This window comes from Cupressus sempervirens, chromosome 8, assembly GCF_028749045.1.
Source record: "Cupressus sempervirens isolate cs-2001-9-10 chromosome 8, ASM2874904v1, whole genome shotgun sequence".
Taxonomy (NCBI): Eukaryota; Viridiplantae; Streptophyta; class Pinopsida; order Cupressales; family Cupressaceae; genus Cupressus; species Cupressus sempervirens.
Genome location: NC_143125.1, coordinates 465209921 through 465225077, shown reverse-complemented (window position 1 = coordinate 465225077; position 15157 = coordinate 465209921). Strand labels below are relative to the sequence as shown.

The following is a 15157-nucleotide window of genomic DNA, read 5'->3' as shown; positions in this document are numbered from 1 at the left end:
GAGTTTAAATTTGATGGTCAAACAGCCGTCAACGGGCGTCAATTTTAACCTAGTGTTCTACTGATGTCAGCAAAAAATTTGCACCCTTGGGTGACGTGGCAAGCTGAGCCTGACAGTCCGTACGATATGGATACACACGTGTTAATCCGTATAGTGACATGGCACTTCAAGGGTCGATTTCCACGTGGAAAATGTGGCAGTACCGGGTGTCACAATGCTGAGTTGGCGCGGGCGAGTAAAATGGCAACACTTGTCGCAGAAAGCGAGTGGAGATCTCGATGTGTGTCCCAGTCAAAATGCGCGAAGATTGCTGTGTTAAAAATAGCATTGCCGAAAATCTCCTATCGCCGGCACCGGGAATTCATTGCGGGTGCCACGTTGACGTGGATTGGCTGCAGCGTGGCACGTCGTGGCATGGGCAGATCACGCCGCGTGGAGGGGCCAATGCTGAGGTGGTCGACGCGACCCCAAAAAGAGTTTATCGACGTCAGAATCGTGCAAGCAGTGACGTTGGAGATTATGGGATTAATCCCACATGCATAACGCTGTGGGTGTCTGTGCTTTTAAAAAAAAGAATGCCACAAACATTGAATCAACTATGTAGGGCTGCCGGGGGTTTGAACGCCGGTGAGGGCTGGGTCACCGATTGTAATACTGTTGCCAGAATTCGATGTGTATGTCGGACTGTATGGAAAATGCTAGATTAAATGAGGATCCAACCCGATTCGTGGCAATTTAGCAGTACGGCCCGATCTGTTAAAGCACTGAAAACATACAAAACCCTCCAAATGGTAGATCCAGGGTGTCACTGCCCGGGTCTGCGAAATTTTTTTTCTCTGCTGGTGGATAAAAAATTTTCTGCGAAATATACTGACGGAAAAAAATAGAGAAAAAAATTGATTCGAAAATTAAATTACAGATTTGCAAAAGACCATACCCGTTGTGCAAATCGGGGCCTCCGGGTTTCGATTTGCAAAAATTTTTTGCCTCATGATCGACTTTGGGCCAAGGTAGCCGAGTTTATAGTCGATTTTCATCGGTTCAGCTTTTCAAACGCAATGGCTAGGTCAGATCTGGTGCTGGACACTCCCAATTTCTGCAGCACTCCGGACTCGAGCTGAGGTGATGAAGCAAGCAAGGTCTCGAACGACTTGTGATGAGAAAATTTTCAAGTTGCTCTGATACCATGTAAGAATTTTTCTAAGGGCAAAATTCACCCAAGAACTAAGAACTTAAACACAAGCACACAGTAGACCAAAGAGAGAGAGTGTGATCAAAATAACAATGTATTCAATAACTGGTTCATGAGAGTACACTAGGAGTGCCTGAATATAAAGGCCTCAGGAGAGCTTCTAGAATACATAGAAGTTAGCATCATGAAGTGTCATACAACCAAGCATATGTCCACCAGATATGGGTTATCCTCCATTAAGCACGGAAGTAAGTGCAGTGATGAGAGGATAAGCCTACAAAGGTGTGACAGACAAAACAGTGTTGTAGACACCATGTGCTTAAATAGAGTTGCGTACTCCTGTGTTGTCTACATAACAATTCATAAAGGTGCACAAACTCTTAAGTGTCTCACAAAAAAAAAAAATAAAATAATGCAAAATAATTAAATAATGCATTAACCTAAGTAAACTTAAGTAAGTTTAATAAGTGAATACTTATTTACACCAACATTTTCATACCCAAAAAAAAAAATTTAGAAAGAAAACAAAAATTTACTTTAAAAAATAAATTTTTAATTATAAAAATCTTCCTAACTTCCATATTGACAATTTTAAGCACAATATATTGGACCACTTAAAGTAGGTTCTAGAAGCAACTGTGCAAAGTTTGAAGATAATAAGTGTGGAATTGATGATCGTTGCTGCTTATTTTTAAGTAGTTATTACATTTTGTTTAAAATTATATTTTTAGTTACACATCTTGAAATAAACATCTAGAAGCAAAATCGATTTTGTTTAAAATTATATTTTTAGTTACACATCTTGAAATAAACATCTAGAAGCAAAATCGAAGGTAAAGAAACAGGAAATTGAAAAACTTATTGAAGGATAAGCAACTACTTATTTTCAATGAGCTCAACTTTTAAGCAACCCCACAAGAACAAGGAAGCCTCTCCCATAACACCCCAGCCTAAAGCGACCAAGTATAGTTCTACCCCAACTTAAACACCAGAAAGAAATTAAGCAGCTCATGTGACCGGGCCTCTAAAACTTTTTAGCTAATCCAAACCTATTTAAAGAATTTAGCGGGAACTCCAATTGCAAAGCGAAAATGACTCCCACAGGAGAAACAGTTGCGGAGCCTCAAATTATGCAGCGTGTATTGGTCCACTCGATCACAGCAAAAGCTTTCAAGTCTTTCAACGCAAAAGTGAGAATCGAACCACTGACCTCGTTCACCTGCATTGTTGGTCCAAACGGGACAGGCAAAAGCGTATCCTTTCTACAAATCCCTGGCAGAATTTGGTTGCATTCTCCGCTGTTTATTTGCACTTGCCACTAGATACATTTGCCAGAGAAGGTTTTGCAAAATCATTAAAAATGGCGGTATTTTTCTTCTTCCTTAATCAAAATTATTTTCAGGCAATTGGCGAAGCTCTAGCGTTTGCGCTGGGAGCATCCCCAAAATTTCTCAGAGCCAACGCCTCTTCGTCACTCGTCAACAATCGATCCTCTTCAGACTCATTTATTAAGGTTAGTGTTGCCTCCATTTTGAGCACCTCATTATCTGCTCTTTATAACCTTTTAGCGATTTGGCCGCAAGCTTTAGAGACAAATGCGTAATGCAGGTCTCTGTGAAGTTAGAAAGAAGTGACGATGGCGCCAAATTCAAGGTGCAAAGGGTTTTTAAAGAAAATTCTTCAAAATACTACTGGAAAGCCGATATTCGCACCGCCAAGAGGTATTTTCTTCCGTATTTTACATTTCTAGATTTCATCCTAAGGTTTATTTGTTAATTTCAACTATTTAATGACAGAGAAATTTCGCTGAGCGAGCTGAAAGAGAAACTTGCAAGTTTCAATATTCCCGTGAATAACCTGGATAGGTAGGTGTTCCGTATCTCCCACTTATTAAGTTCGATGAATAATATTTCCATCAAATGTTCCTAATACTAATGAGTCAGATCAAACTTTCCTAATACTAATGATTCAGAACTTCACAGGGAGAGGAAGTTCAGTTCTAACTCGTATTGTGTTGGTAAAAAAATGTATTCCTGATTATCTGCCATAAATTTTAGTTAAATTTCATAATTACAGAAAATTTTAGTTTAAGCTTTTATTGCTGGAGGACAAATTATCATATTATTGATCAATCAATATGTAGTTAACCCCTTATGACTAGAGTCTGAATCAGTAGTATTGATTAATCTTACTTCACAACTAGTGGGAATTTAATAGTTTAAATATTTGCAGTTAAACAATTTTCCTATGTTAGGCTCTTGTAATGAGTATGAATTCATGCAATTATTGATCTATCAGAATTTTAAATCAGTAACATTTATAATTTAGTTCACATTTATTATAATTCTAAAATTATAAGAAAATATAACTTACGAAAATTTCTTTAATTGTTGATTAATCAGATCTTCACAATTAAGAATAGAGTTTGAAATCTCTAAATGATAATTTCTTCTTAATTTGAATTTTGATGAATGAGGAAGCTTTCAATTTAAAATATTAAGATATCTAGTTATTTATTTATTTGATAAATAAAGGGCTGAAGCTGAGAGTTGATATCAATGGTAATAACATATTAATTTTTTTTTATGTCCAAGTATTGAAAAACACTATCTACCAAGGATACTGATTGCAAACCAAAATGGAGTCCAAATGTCCTAGAAAACTCCACTGAAACTGAAACTGAAGTCCAAATCAAAATATCAAGATATCAAGTTTTAATTTATATTCTTATTGTGGGAAAAGAATAATTCCTCTGATATTGACCATGTAATTCCTTTAGTATATATATATATATACCTACCTTTTGTTGGTTTGGGGGTTTAGAACTTTCCCTTTTAGTTTGAACTTGTGTATTCAGCTCTCTTTCCTATCTAGGAGACACTTTGGAGAATACTTTTTAATTAATGAGATGTAAATATAAAATTATTAAATAAAACGGCGATGGACTTTATCTAGGACTCATTTAGGAGAACACTTTTTATTCAAGAGAAGTCAAAATAAAAATTGTTAAATAAAAGGGTGATGGACTCCAAATCTCAGGTATTCGGTGTTGGTCTTCTGCAAGAATTGTTACAATGACCTTTATTTGGAACTTGCTGCATTGGAAAATATTGCTTAAGGCATGTCAATTCTAATCTTTTGGTGATCATGTTATTTTGCGTGACACCTAGGCTGTTCTTTGCAGGGGACACAAATGGAACGACCCTTCCAATTTTTAATTTTCATGCTATTGGAGCTATACATACATACATACCAAGGGATAATTGTTATCATTTATTGTGTAGTGATAATTTATAATTTATTTTGTTTTTGGGATTCAGACTCACTATCTAGTTCAACTAGAAATACCAAGGGCTAAAAGATAGGCCAGATCTCCTTTCAAATTCAAAAACACGTGGATGAAAGATGCCTCTTTCAATTTGGTGGGGACATGGTAGTTTGAATATTTTGTCTCCAAACTCTTTTGTTTTGTCTTTAATCTCAAGAGGATAAAACAAAAGATCATACATTGGAACAAAGAGCACCTCAAAATCATTTTAGAATCTCAAAAGGACCTTGAAGACGAGCTTTAGGATATGAACAAGTAGTGTTGAAAAAGGTATTGATTGGTTTAGTTTTGAGAAGGAAGGGGAACTCATGAGAATATAGGAGAATTTTTTTGGAGGTAGAGATGCAAAGAGTTTTGAATTCGGGAAGCATATAAGAGTCCAAAATATTTTCATAGTCACCAAACAATAAAGGAATGTCAACAAGATATCAAAGTTAAGGAAAATTGATGGGTCTATAACTTGGGGCCCAACCGAGATTAATAAGAAGATAGTGTACCATTTTCAGACCTTCTAAACAACGTGAAAAAATCACAACTTAAGGCACACCAAGATCTCACTAGACACATTCCAAAATTGATTTTCAAAGCTTAGAATAATGCTCTTCATGGTAGATTCTTGGATTAGGAAATGCAAGTGGCTTTGGCTCAAATGCACCTTGGTGAGGCCACAAGACTTGATCAATTTTCAGTAAGTCTTTTTTGAAAATGTTGGAATGCAATCACAAGGGATTTGGTGGAGGCAGTGGAACTTGCTAAGAAATTAGGTTTCTAAAGGAGAAAGTAATATGGTCATAGTGTTAAAATCGAAAAAGAAGAAGACCACCACTTTCTCCCTTTGTAGCACCACCTAAAAAATTGTGTGTAAAGTAATGACAAACAGATTGAATAAGGTTTTCCCTTGTGTAATTTTAGAGGAATAAAGTAGCTTTATTCCTAGAGGATTCATTTTGGATAGGGAGATCATAGCCTAGAAGGCTATTCATTTGATTCAAATTAAAGAGTTCTTGCATTCTAATTAAGCTAGATATCATATGATAGAGTATTTTGGTAATTTTTTGTAAGACCCCAATTTTTTTGGCAACGTCTATACAGCCATGAAAATGCACTTCCTTACGAAGGAGAGGACTTAGAATTTTTTTTGGCTTTGATTATGAGTGGATCAATTGGGACTTGTAGTGTATTTCTAGCCCTAGGTTCTCAATTTTGGTAAATGGAGCCTTGGAAAACTTCTTTAAGGTACCAAGAGGGTTGAGATAGGGTGATCCCTCACCCCCTTTTTCTATCATCATGACGAATGCATTGGGAAGAGCCTTTAAATATGCTCAAGAGGGTGCGTTAATTGAAGGAGTTTGCTTCCAATCATTATGCATCAACGATTTGTTTACAATTTGATGTCGTTTGGAAGTGCAAAGAAGAGGCAAGCCTTTCATTTTTTAATGATCGTCCAACAATGTGTGTTTGCATCAAGACAAGGAATCAGTCAAGCAAAACCAAAGGTCTACCTTATGACTCCACCTAGAAAGGAAGTCGGGATATTGTGAACCCTTGGTTTTAAAATAGGTAAGTCCTTTGCACTTAACTTGGATTGCTAGTGGATAAGGGATTGAGAATGCTGAAGATTTGGGATCCTTAAAAGGAGAAGTTGGGCAAAAGTCTATCAACATGGAGCTATTGGGTGACCATCATGGGCTAGAAGGATATCACATTAAAGGTGGTTATCTTCGCCATGCTGATTAATTTGTTATTCTATCTCCAACTCTGAATGACAGGGACTCATCATTTGATTTAGAAGATGAGATTCTAATGGCAAGGAAGAACAAATAAGAAGGTAGCCCTAATCCTCCAGGACAAAATTTATAGACCAATTGAACAAGACGGGGTTGGATTGTGAAATCAACTTTGGAAAGACATGCTAGGTGCAAAGTTTGTTTGGAGGGTGTATCTAGTGAATAATTCATTGAGGGAACTATCAAGAGAATGATAACCCATTAGACATTTTTTGTGTTACCGGTTTCAGATTCACACAGGTCCGAATTTGAGCCTAGGTCCTTTGCGGGTTCAGGTAGGGTCCAAATTTTGGATTGTGGGTCTAGTTGTGGACCCACCAACCTGGGCAGATCCACAGTCCAAAATTTGGACCCTACTTGGACCCGGGTGAACTCAAGCAAACCCACAACATACCTATAGGGACCCATGACAGTGAGCCCCATAAAGCTAAAAAAAACCCACTTAAAACAAAGCAATTAATTTTTTTTTGTAACCCTAAAAGAAACTTAATAAAAAATATTTCACTTATTTGCTCTCTCATTTTAGTGTGCCCATTTTGCAAGTTTAAAGAGAAGGCTATAGAGATTGTTTGTGGTCTCAAATCCTTCCAATAATCAGTGTTGAGTGTTCTAGGTATGCGTTTGATCCTTCCTTTTGCTTCTTTGATAGTTTGTTTTGTGTTTTTTTTATTGTTCTAAAATTTATCATGTTTTTTTTATAAGTTTTGAAATATATTGTTTTTATTTTTGTTATAGATTGCAAGAATGAGTAGTTAGAGTTCGGTGGGCGGGGAGGGATCCCAAAGGTTTAAAATTGATAAAAGTTCTCCTTTGTGGAAGTATACAACAAGAATTGGACAATGTGCTGGAGTGGGGGTGTATATATGGAAATGCAATTTTTGCAAAGCCCAATATAGAAGCTCCTATTAATGAGTTAAACATCATTTAATAGGCAATGGGGGTAAAGGGATCGAAACGTATGAGGGCCCAAATGAGATAGGAAGGGTTGCCAGCTGCTCAAATAGCAACCATGTTAAAAGAACAACAAGAAAGATTAAAGCACAAAGGGGAAACAAGAAAGATTAAAGCACAAACTACCAACACCACCCTCTCAAGCAATCATTAAACAACATCCCTTCCTATCTACCCCTTCTACGGATGAAGAAGTAGAAACACCCCAATTCACCACTTGCAAGAGAGGCTCATTAGATAGGGCATTTCAAAATGAATTGAGAGAAATTGTTGACATAAAGGTTGGGCGTTGCCTCTTTACAAATGGTCTTCCATTCAATTTAGTGGGATCACCTTATTGTAGAGAGATGGTGGAAGCAATAAATGAAGCACCTCTTGGTTATTAAGGCCGTGAATATGAAAAGTTGAAAATCACCATATTGCATGGTGAAAGAAAGAATGTAGAAACCCTCCTCAAACCAATAAGAGATTCTTGGATCCAAATAGGGGCGAGTGTTGTCTTTGATGGATGGAAAGTTGCAAAAACCACCTACTAGTAAATGTGATTGTTGTCTCCCCCAAGGGGGCAATGATTTTGAAGGTGGTTGATTGTGAAGGGCATATAAAGGATGCAGATTTTATTGCTCAGATTCTCATTGAAAGCATAGAATCTGTGGGAGTTGATAATGTTGTCCAAGTAATAATGGACAATGTTAAAGTTTGTAGGGCTGCAGGTGCTTTGGTAGAAGCACAATATGATCATATCTTTTGGACACCATGCATCATCCACACCTTGAACTTGGCGATGAAAGCAATTGGCCCCCAAATTGAATGGGTAAAAAAAGTGTATGAGGAGGGTGAGGAGATCCAAATGTTTGTGACAAACCACCATATGTCACAAGCAATTTTCATAACTTTCTCCCACTTGGAATTATTAAAGGTAAATTTTGAACTTTTGGATCCCATCACAAGTATGTTTTTAAGTTTTTTTTCTCTTTTTTAATAGCCACTTAGCTTGTAGAATCAACACTCTTAAATTCCTATTGTATTGCAATTTACAATTTCTAATTTTTGTAAAATTTATTAGTTCTCTGTAGGTTGCAAGCTCTTATACCATGCAATGTCCCCATTTTTAGTAGGTTCTTACAGTTGGCTTGGCTAGTTCACCATTGTGACCCTCATGAGATGACAGTGGGATTTGAGGGTCTTAGTTGTGGGGTTATAGGCTTTCCAGCAACCTATGGTGTGTTTTGGCTCCGTTTGAGAGACTTGCTATTTATTGTAAGTTAATTGTTGGTTTTGATGAGCTCAGTTGAGTTAGAGGAGTTGAGTGTGTATGCGTGAATTGTGGCCTATGTTTAACACACACTTCAACACGGTCATTATTTGCGGATTCATCGTGGAATGAACATGAGATTGTTCACCCAAGATTTGCCCTGCAAGACGATCTGTTGCCTTCTATCTAAAGGGATTTTGTCTGTTAATATCCTCAGATTTGAGGTGTAAGCAAGCAGACCCTGTAAGAACGAAGAATTTGAGAATGCAATTAGTCTATATGAGTATGCTGATTAATCTAGAATGAAATATGCATTTTTAATCTAAAAACATGTAAAAGAAATTATACTAAATGTATGCATATTAAATCTAGATGACATTAAGCTAAGAATGAAAATATATGAGAATATCTTAAAGCAAGATGAGTGTAAAATGCAGCAGCAATTTGATGCTTCTTCAATTCAACCTCTCAAAATGAAGAAATGAGGGTCTCTTAAATAGATTTTCCAGAAATATTCCAATGGTTGAGATCGATTTCAATCAACAGTCAGGATTGAAGATGAGGTTCAATTAAGGTGGAAGATTCCCAAATTAGAGGGAGTTAATTGACTCAGATCTGAGTGTAAGAGTCAGTCAGCTCAGATAGACTTTAGTGTGAAAGTGAGTGATCTGGATCACTTCTAATTTGATCAGTAGTTGTCTAGGAATTTCCACTTTTGAACTGAAGAGAAGAATTAGAAAGAATATTTATTTAATAAAATGAGATATGCTCTCATAAATACCTTTTCTATTTAATTAAATAATTTTATTTAATTAATTAGAGACACTTTTTCTTATTTAATTAAATAACTTCATTTAATTAATTAGGAATGGCTTCCTATTTAATTAAATAACTTTGCTTAATTAATTAGAAATAGCTTTTCTATTTAATTAAATAATTTCATTAATTAATTAAAATAGGCATATTTATTAAATTAAATAAATTTAATTCCATAGTACATTAGCCTTAGGAGATAATTTAATTTAATAAAGTATGAATACTTTAGATTCAATTAAATTGAAATCAAATAGATTTAATGTGGCTAATATGAGTGCGTACTATAGGATTAAATAATGACTATGATGAATGTAGATTAGAGTTTTCTGTATCTGACAATTAAGTCAAGTAGTGAGTAGCAGAATGAGAATTGCCTATTAGAATAAGTCATAGAATTGATTTAGATAGACTAGAATTGGTATAATGGCAATGAGCCAATTTTGGGGTATTACATTTTGCTCCTCTTTGAATGAATGTGCGAGCAGCACGTTCAATTCAAAGAAAATTAGAAAGTATGATGCGAGGATCAAGAGATAAGATTGGTTTCAAAGTTGATGATACGGAGACCAATTGATAAGCTTTTAAGGACTATCTCTAGAACAGAGCTTAATCCCAAGGAATTCAAGTAGAATATCTAGATACCTAAAATTGATAAGCATTTAAAAGATTGTCTCCAGAATGGAGCTTAACCTTTAAGAATCCAGATAGAACACCTAGATACTCGAGATTGAAAGCATTTAAAAGATTATCTTTAGAACGGAGCTTAACCTTTAAGGATCCAGGTGGAACACCTAGATACCCAAGATTGAAAGCATTTAAAAGATTATCTCCAAAACGGAGCTTAACCTTTAAGGATCTAAACAGAACGTCTAGATACCTGAGATCAATAGCATTTAAAAGATTATCTCTAGAATGCAGCTTAACCTTTAAGGATCTAGATAGAACACCTAGATACTCAAGATTGAAAGCATTTAAAAGATTATCTCCAGAACGGAGCTTAACCTTTAAGGATCCAGATAGAACACCTAGATACTCGAGATTGAAAGCATTTAAAAGATTATCTCCAGAACGGAGCTTAACCTTTAAGGATCCAGATAGAACACCTAGATACCTGAGAGTAATAAAAGATAACAAGATCCAATCATGAGTTGTAGAATCATCCCCAGAACGAGGCTTGATCCTCAAGAGTCGGGGTTTAGATTGTCCCAATACCTGTCCATCGAACTCTGAGACGAGTTGTTATAAGATTGATCAGTTGATGAAAAGATAAGATAGATAGCAAAGATGCTAGATAGAAGGGAGCAAGATGCCCCAAGTGACGTGGACATAAGATAGGAACAAGATGCCCCAAGCGGTGAAGATTCAGATTGATTTGAAATTCAAGTTCAATGATGTAATCATCTTGCCCCCTTGGGAGTGAAATCGAAAGATGACACACCAAAAATATGATGTAAAGCAGTATACAAAGAGATACAGAAGAAATCCGAGATATAGTAGAGTGTAGAAAGGATCAGAATGATCAAAAGAAAATATGAAGAGATCAAAACGATTTGAAGAAATATGAAGAGATCAGAATGATATGAAGAATATTGGAAGTCAATCTAAAGTGATTTCGAGGTCCAAAAGACCAAGTTTGACCAATAGCTGACTAGAGTTGACTTTTTCGGGAATTAATTTGAAAATTTGAAGAATTTTGAGTTGAAAAGATTCCAAGAATTGCAAATTATGAGAAAAATTTGAACTACAGAAGCGTTTGATCTCGTCGGTTCCAAAATTTTAAAATGCATTTTTTAGCGGCTTAGGTGTGTTAGAGTTCGAATTTGGTCCTGAAAATGAATTCAGAGTAGCCAAAGTAGCCAAGAGAGTGATTAATCGATCATTTGTGCAGTCGTGAAGAACATGATGCTTTGAAGAAGCCAACAATTCCTCATCACAAAGGATGGGAACCGAGTTGCAATTGAATCGTGTGTTTATGCAAGTGAAGTATGTAATGCAAGACTATGTTAAATGCAACCCTAGGTCTGGTTACTGAGCCTTGACAATTTATCATCACTGGACTTAAAGAAAGCTCATATGTCCCACAATTACCACTGACTTTGCAATCATGGAAATATTAATAGGACATATGTCATAGGTTTGTCGGAGTTAAATGTAAGCATTCGAGGCACAAGCAACCAGAATGACCAGAACATTTGCCCCTTTTAATGTAGCAAGTTAACATAAGCATTAAAGCATAAATGCTAGGATGACCAGAATGTTGCTTGCATGACAAACACACCAAACACACGGGAGATCCATCTTATGCGAAGTATTCAGTAAGTATTCTATCCGCAACGACCCTTGCGTTTGTAACTTGAGACAGAAGTGTGCTAGGTATACTCGTAGTGACCCGTACGTTCACTTAGCAGGACGAGTATCAGTATTTAATGTAGCATGAAGAGTTCACTCCAACAAACAAGGAGAAGAACCAACGTTATTGACGTATTCATAGAAAAGGAGTCAAGGTACACTCGGCCATCTAGTGCAAGATGGAGGCTCTTATAGTGGACATCCCTCTTATAGGAATATGTCAACTAATTGGAACTAAACCGCAAATAGAAAGCAAAGAAAAGATCATGCCCCCAGTCATTACTTCTCTAGTCAAAGATGACATCATCGAGTTGCTCGAGGAGATATGATAAAGCAAAACAAAGCAAACAAAGAAAATGCTCAGCATATCCAAACAAGTATATCATTTTTGAGTTCAATGTTTTTGGGATTGATGTCAAGTGTCAGTGTCCAGAACATGTTTGAAAGAAATCTCTTCAGTAGGGTGACGACAGTAGGTAGACGTAGTCAGAGCGACTGGTGATTGAGGTCAAAGAGGAAACTTCACGATGAAGAATCTAAAGAGGACTAAGTGACAGTAGACAGACACAGCCAGAACGACTGGTGACTGATGCAAGAGAGATCTTCCATAAAGGAATCTAGAGACATGACCCAAGCAACAGTAGGCAGACACAGCTGAAACAATTGGTGACTGTCGTGAAAGAGATTCTACGAGGAGAATCTTGAAAATGAGGTATAGTGGCGACAGTAGGTAGACGCAGTGAGGACCACTGGTGACTGTCGCAAAGGAGATTCTATGAGGAGAATCTCGAAAATAGTGACTCTAGCGACAGTAGGCAGATGCAGTGAGGACCATTGGTGACTATCGCAAAGGAGATTCTATGAGGAGAATTTCAAAAATAGTGACATTGAAAGGGAATGTCCTCGAGTTGTGACAAGACTCAATCCATGGATACATGAGCGGAAAGCAGGAAAAGTAGGAGAGCGAAAGTATGAAAGTGACTGTACAGAATAGCTAGAAGAGGCGCTGCAAGATGGATCGTTGGGGAACAAGAGGCACCTGTTTACCAGGTTTTCACCTTCTTGGCAGGATTTTAATTTTTTTTGCTACCATGATGCTTGTTTCTAAGTTTTCACCAATGGCACTTTTTTTTGTTTTTCAAATTTTTTGGTATTTTTCTTTTTTTTTTTGGGTATTACCAAGGCGCCTATTTGCTAGGTTTTCACCAGGGTAACAATTTTTTTTAGGACTTTTTCAAATTTTAGATTTTTTTCAGGACATATAGATATGTACAAAGAGCTTACTGATATTAGATCAACTGTAAAACCACTTTAGGTGGAGAGTGTTGACAGGCTCTTTAAGCACTTCTCCTTCAGTTGTGGAAAGCTGATAGGCGCCAGATCCATATACTGCAGTAATGATGTAAGGACCGAGCTAGTTTGGTTCGAACTTTCCTTTTTGGACTCGCTGTTGTTGATTCTTAGGGTTCTCTCTCAGGACAAGGTCACCTAGTTGGAAGTCACGTGGCTTGACCCTCCGATTGTAGCTTCTTGCCATTCGTTGTTGATATGCTCGCAGATGATCACATGCCACTTGTCGTCGTTCATCCAGTAACACAAGCTCTTGAAGCCGAGCTATCTTGTATTCATCATCAGTGATAAGGCCCTTCATAGAGATTCTCAAGGTAGGAATCTCGACCTTTATTGGAAGCACAACATCCGCGCCATACACCAACGCAAAGGGATTTGTGCCCATTGGAGTTCTGATGCTTGTCCTCTACGCCCACAGGGCTGGATTGATTTGGAGATGCCAGTCTCTCCCTGATTTCTGACTGTGCGATGAAGAATTTTGATGATCGCCTTATTGGATGCCTCAGCCTAGCCATTACCCTGGGGGTATTAAATGGAAGACCAATGTTGTGTGATTTTGAATTTCTTGCACAGTTCCTTGAGGTCTTTATTCTTGAATTGTTCTCCATTGTCAGTAATGATTGAGGACGGCACACCATATCTATAGATGATGTAGTTTGTGATGAAAAGTGCTACAGTTTTGCCATCAACAACTGTGAGAGGTACTGTCTCTACCCACTTTGTGAAACAATTAGTAGCCGTGATGATGAACTTATGCCCATTAGAAGAGGTTGGGTCGATCTGTCCCACCAAGTCAAAGGTCCATTGTTGGAATGGCCATATTGTAGTAGAGGGAATCAGCTCTCTGGCTGGAGCATGGATGAGATTCCCATGTAGCTGACACTGCTTGTAGGATCTAGCATACTTGATAGCTTCTTGCTCCATTTTGGGCCAGTAGTAACCAACGCGGAGGAGTTTGCAAGCTAGTGTCAGGCCATTGGAATGAGATCCGCAAATGCCCTCGTGAACGTCAATTAGTGCGTGTTTGGACTCTTCAGGTTCTAAACACCTAAGGAGTGTTTCATCGAGACCTCTCCTATACAGATCGTTAGCAATAATAACATAGTGTGAAGCATTACGGATTAGCTAACGTTTCTCATTCCGGGTCAGACCTTCCGGAATGGTTTGATTGCGGAGGTAGGAATAAATGTGATGGTAGCGAGATGATTTTTGTCCTATTATAGAACAGATCATCTTAGAATTAGGGGTGTCATAGGCTGGGTAGTGTAACACTTCCACCAAGAACTCATGTCGGAGATCATTTTTAGGCATTTGTAGCAGGGAGGCCGGAGTGGCCATGGCATCAGCCGCTTTATTATCTGCTCGTGGAACTTGCTGGAAGGTGATGTGTGCCAAATACTTCTTTAAGTCATCAACCATGCGCTTGTAAGGAATTAGTTTCTCATCCTTTGTTTGGTACACATCATTAACCTGGTTAATGACAAGCTGAGAGTCACCAAAGATGTCTAGCTGATCCACTCTCCATTCAGCTGCAATTTTCATGCTATTGATCAAAGCCTCTTATTCAACAATGTTGTTTGTACAAGGAAACAAAATCTTGTACGCTTTAGGCAATGAGTATCTATGTGGTGTAATGAAGAGTAATCCAACACCTGATCCTTGTTGTGTGAAGGACCCATCAAAGAACATAACCCATGTGTGGTGCGTGAGTGTTAGAATCGACTCATCTGGGAAATCAATGTTCATTGGCAGAAGACTTTGTATGGGTGCATCGGCCAGCTGATCTGCAATTACCTATCCCTTGATAGCCTTGCGTTCAACGTATTGGATGTCAAACTCACTGAGTATCATAACCCATTTAGCCAATCTTCCTGTGAGAGCGGCCTTACTGAGCAAGTACTTTAGTGGGTCTATCTTAGCCACGAGCCTCATAGTGTGGGCAAGCATGTAGTCTCTCAACTTGTGCGAAGCAAAGACAACTGCCAAGCAAGCTTTCTCAATAATGCTGTAGTTCTTCTCATAGGAGATTAGTGTTCGGCTCAAGTAGTAAATAACTCTTTCTTTGTTGTCATCGTCTTCCTAAGCCAAAAGGATTCCCAGAGACATTTCAGTTGCCGAGATGTATAAAA

At 37.6% G+C, this 15157-nt stretch overlaps 1 protein-coding gene across 2 annotated transcripts in view; it reads left to right on the top strand.

Annotated features, from left to right (window-relative positions):
• The first annotated feature begins 2208 nt into the window (after positions 1-2208).
• Positions 2209-15157, top strand: part of LOC149543250 (structural maintenance of chromosomes protein 4-like) — a 45631-nt gene continuing 32682 nt past the window's right edge. The window contains exons 1-4 of one of the 2 annotated variants that reach the window (XR_016355611.1): positions 2209-2445; positions 2595-2705; positions 2801-2913; positions 2989-3057. Coding sequence is in view for 1 of the 2 variants with exons in the window: in XM_089798098.1 (XP_089654224.1) it covers positions 2284-2445; positions 2595-2705; positions 2801-2913; positions 2989-3057 (455 nt within the window). In the remaining variant the exon portion in view is untranslated. The remainder of the gene's footprint in view (positions 2446-2594; positions 2706-2800; positions 2914-2988; positions 3058-15157) is intronic. The other variant, XM_089798098.1, reaches the window with a different exon arrangement.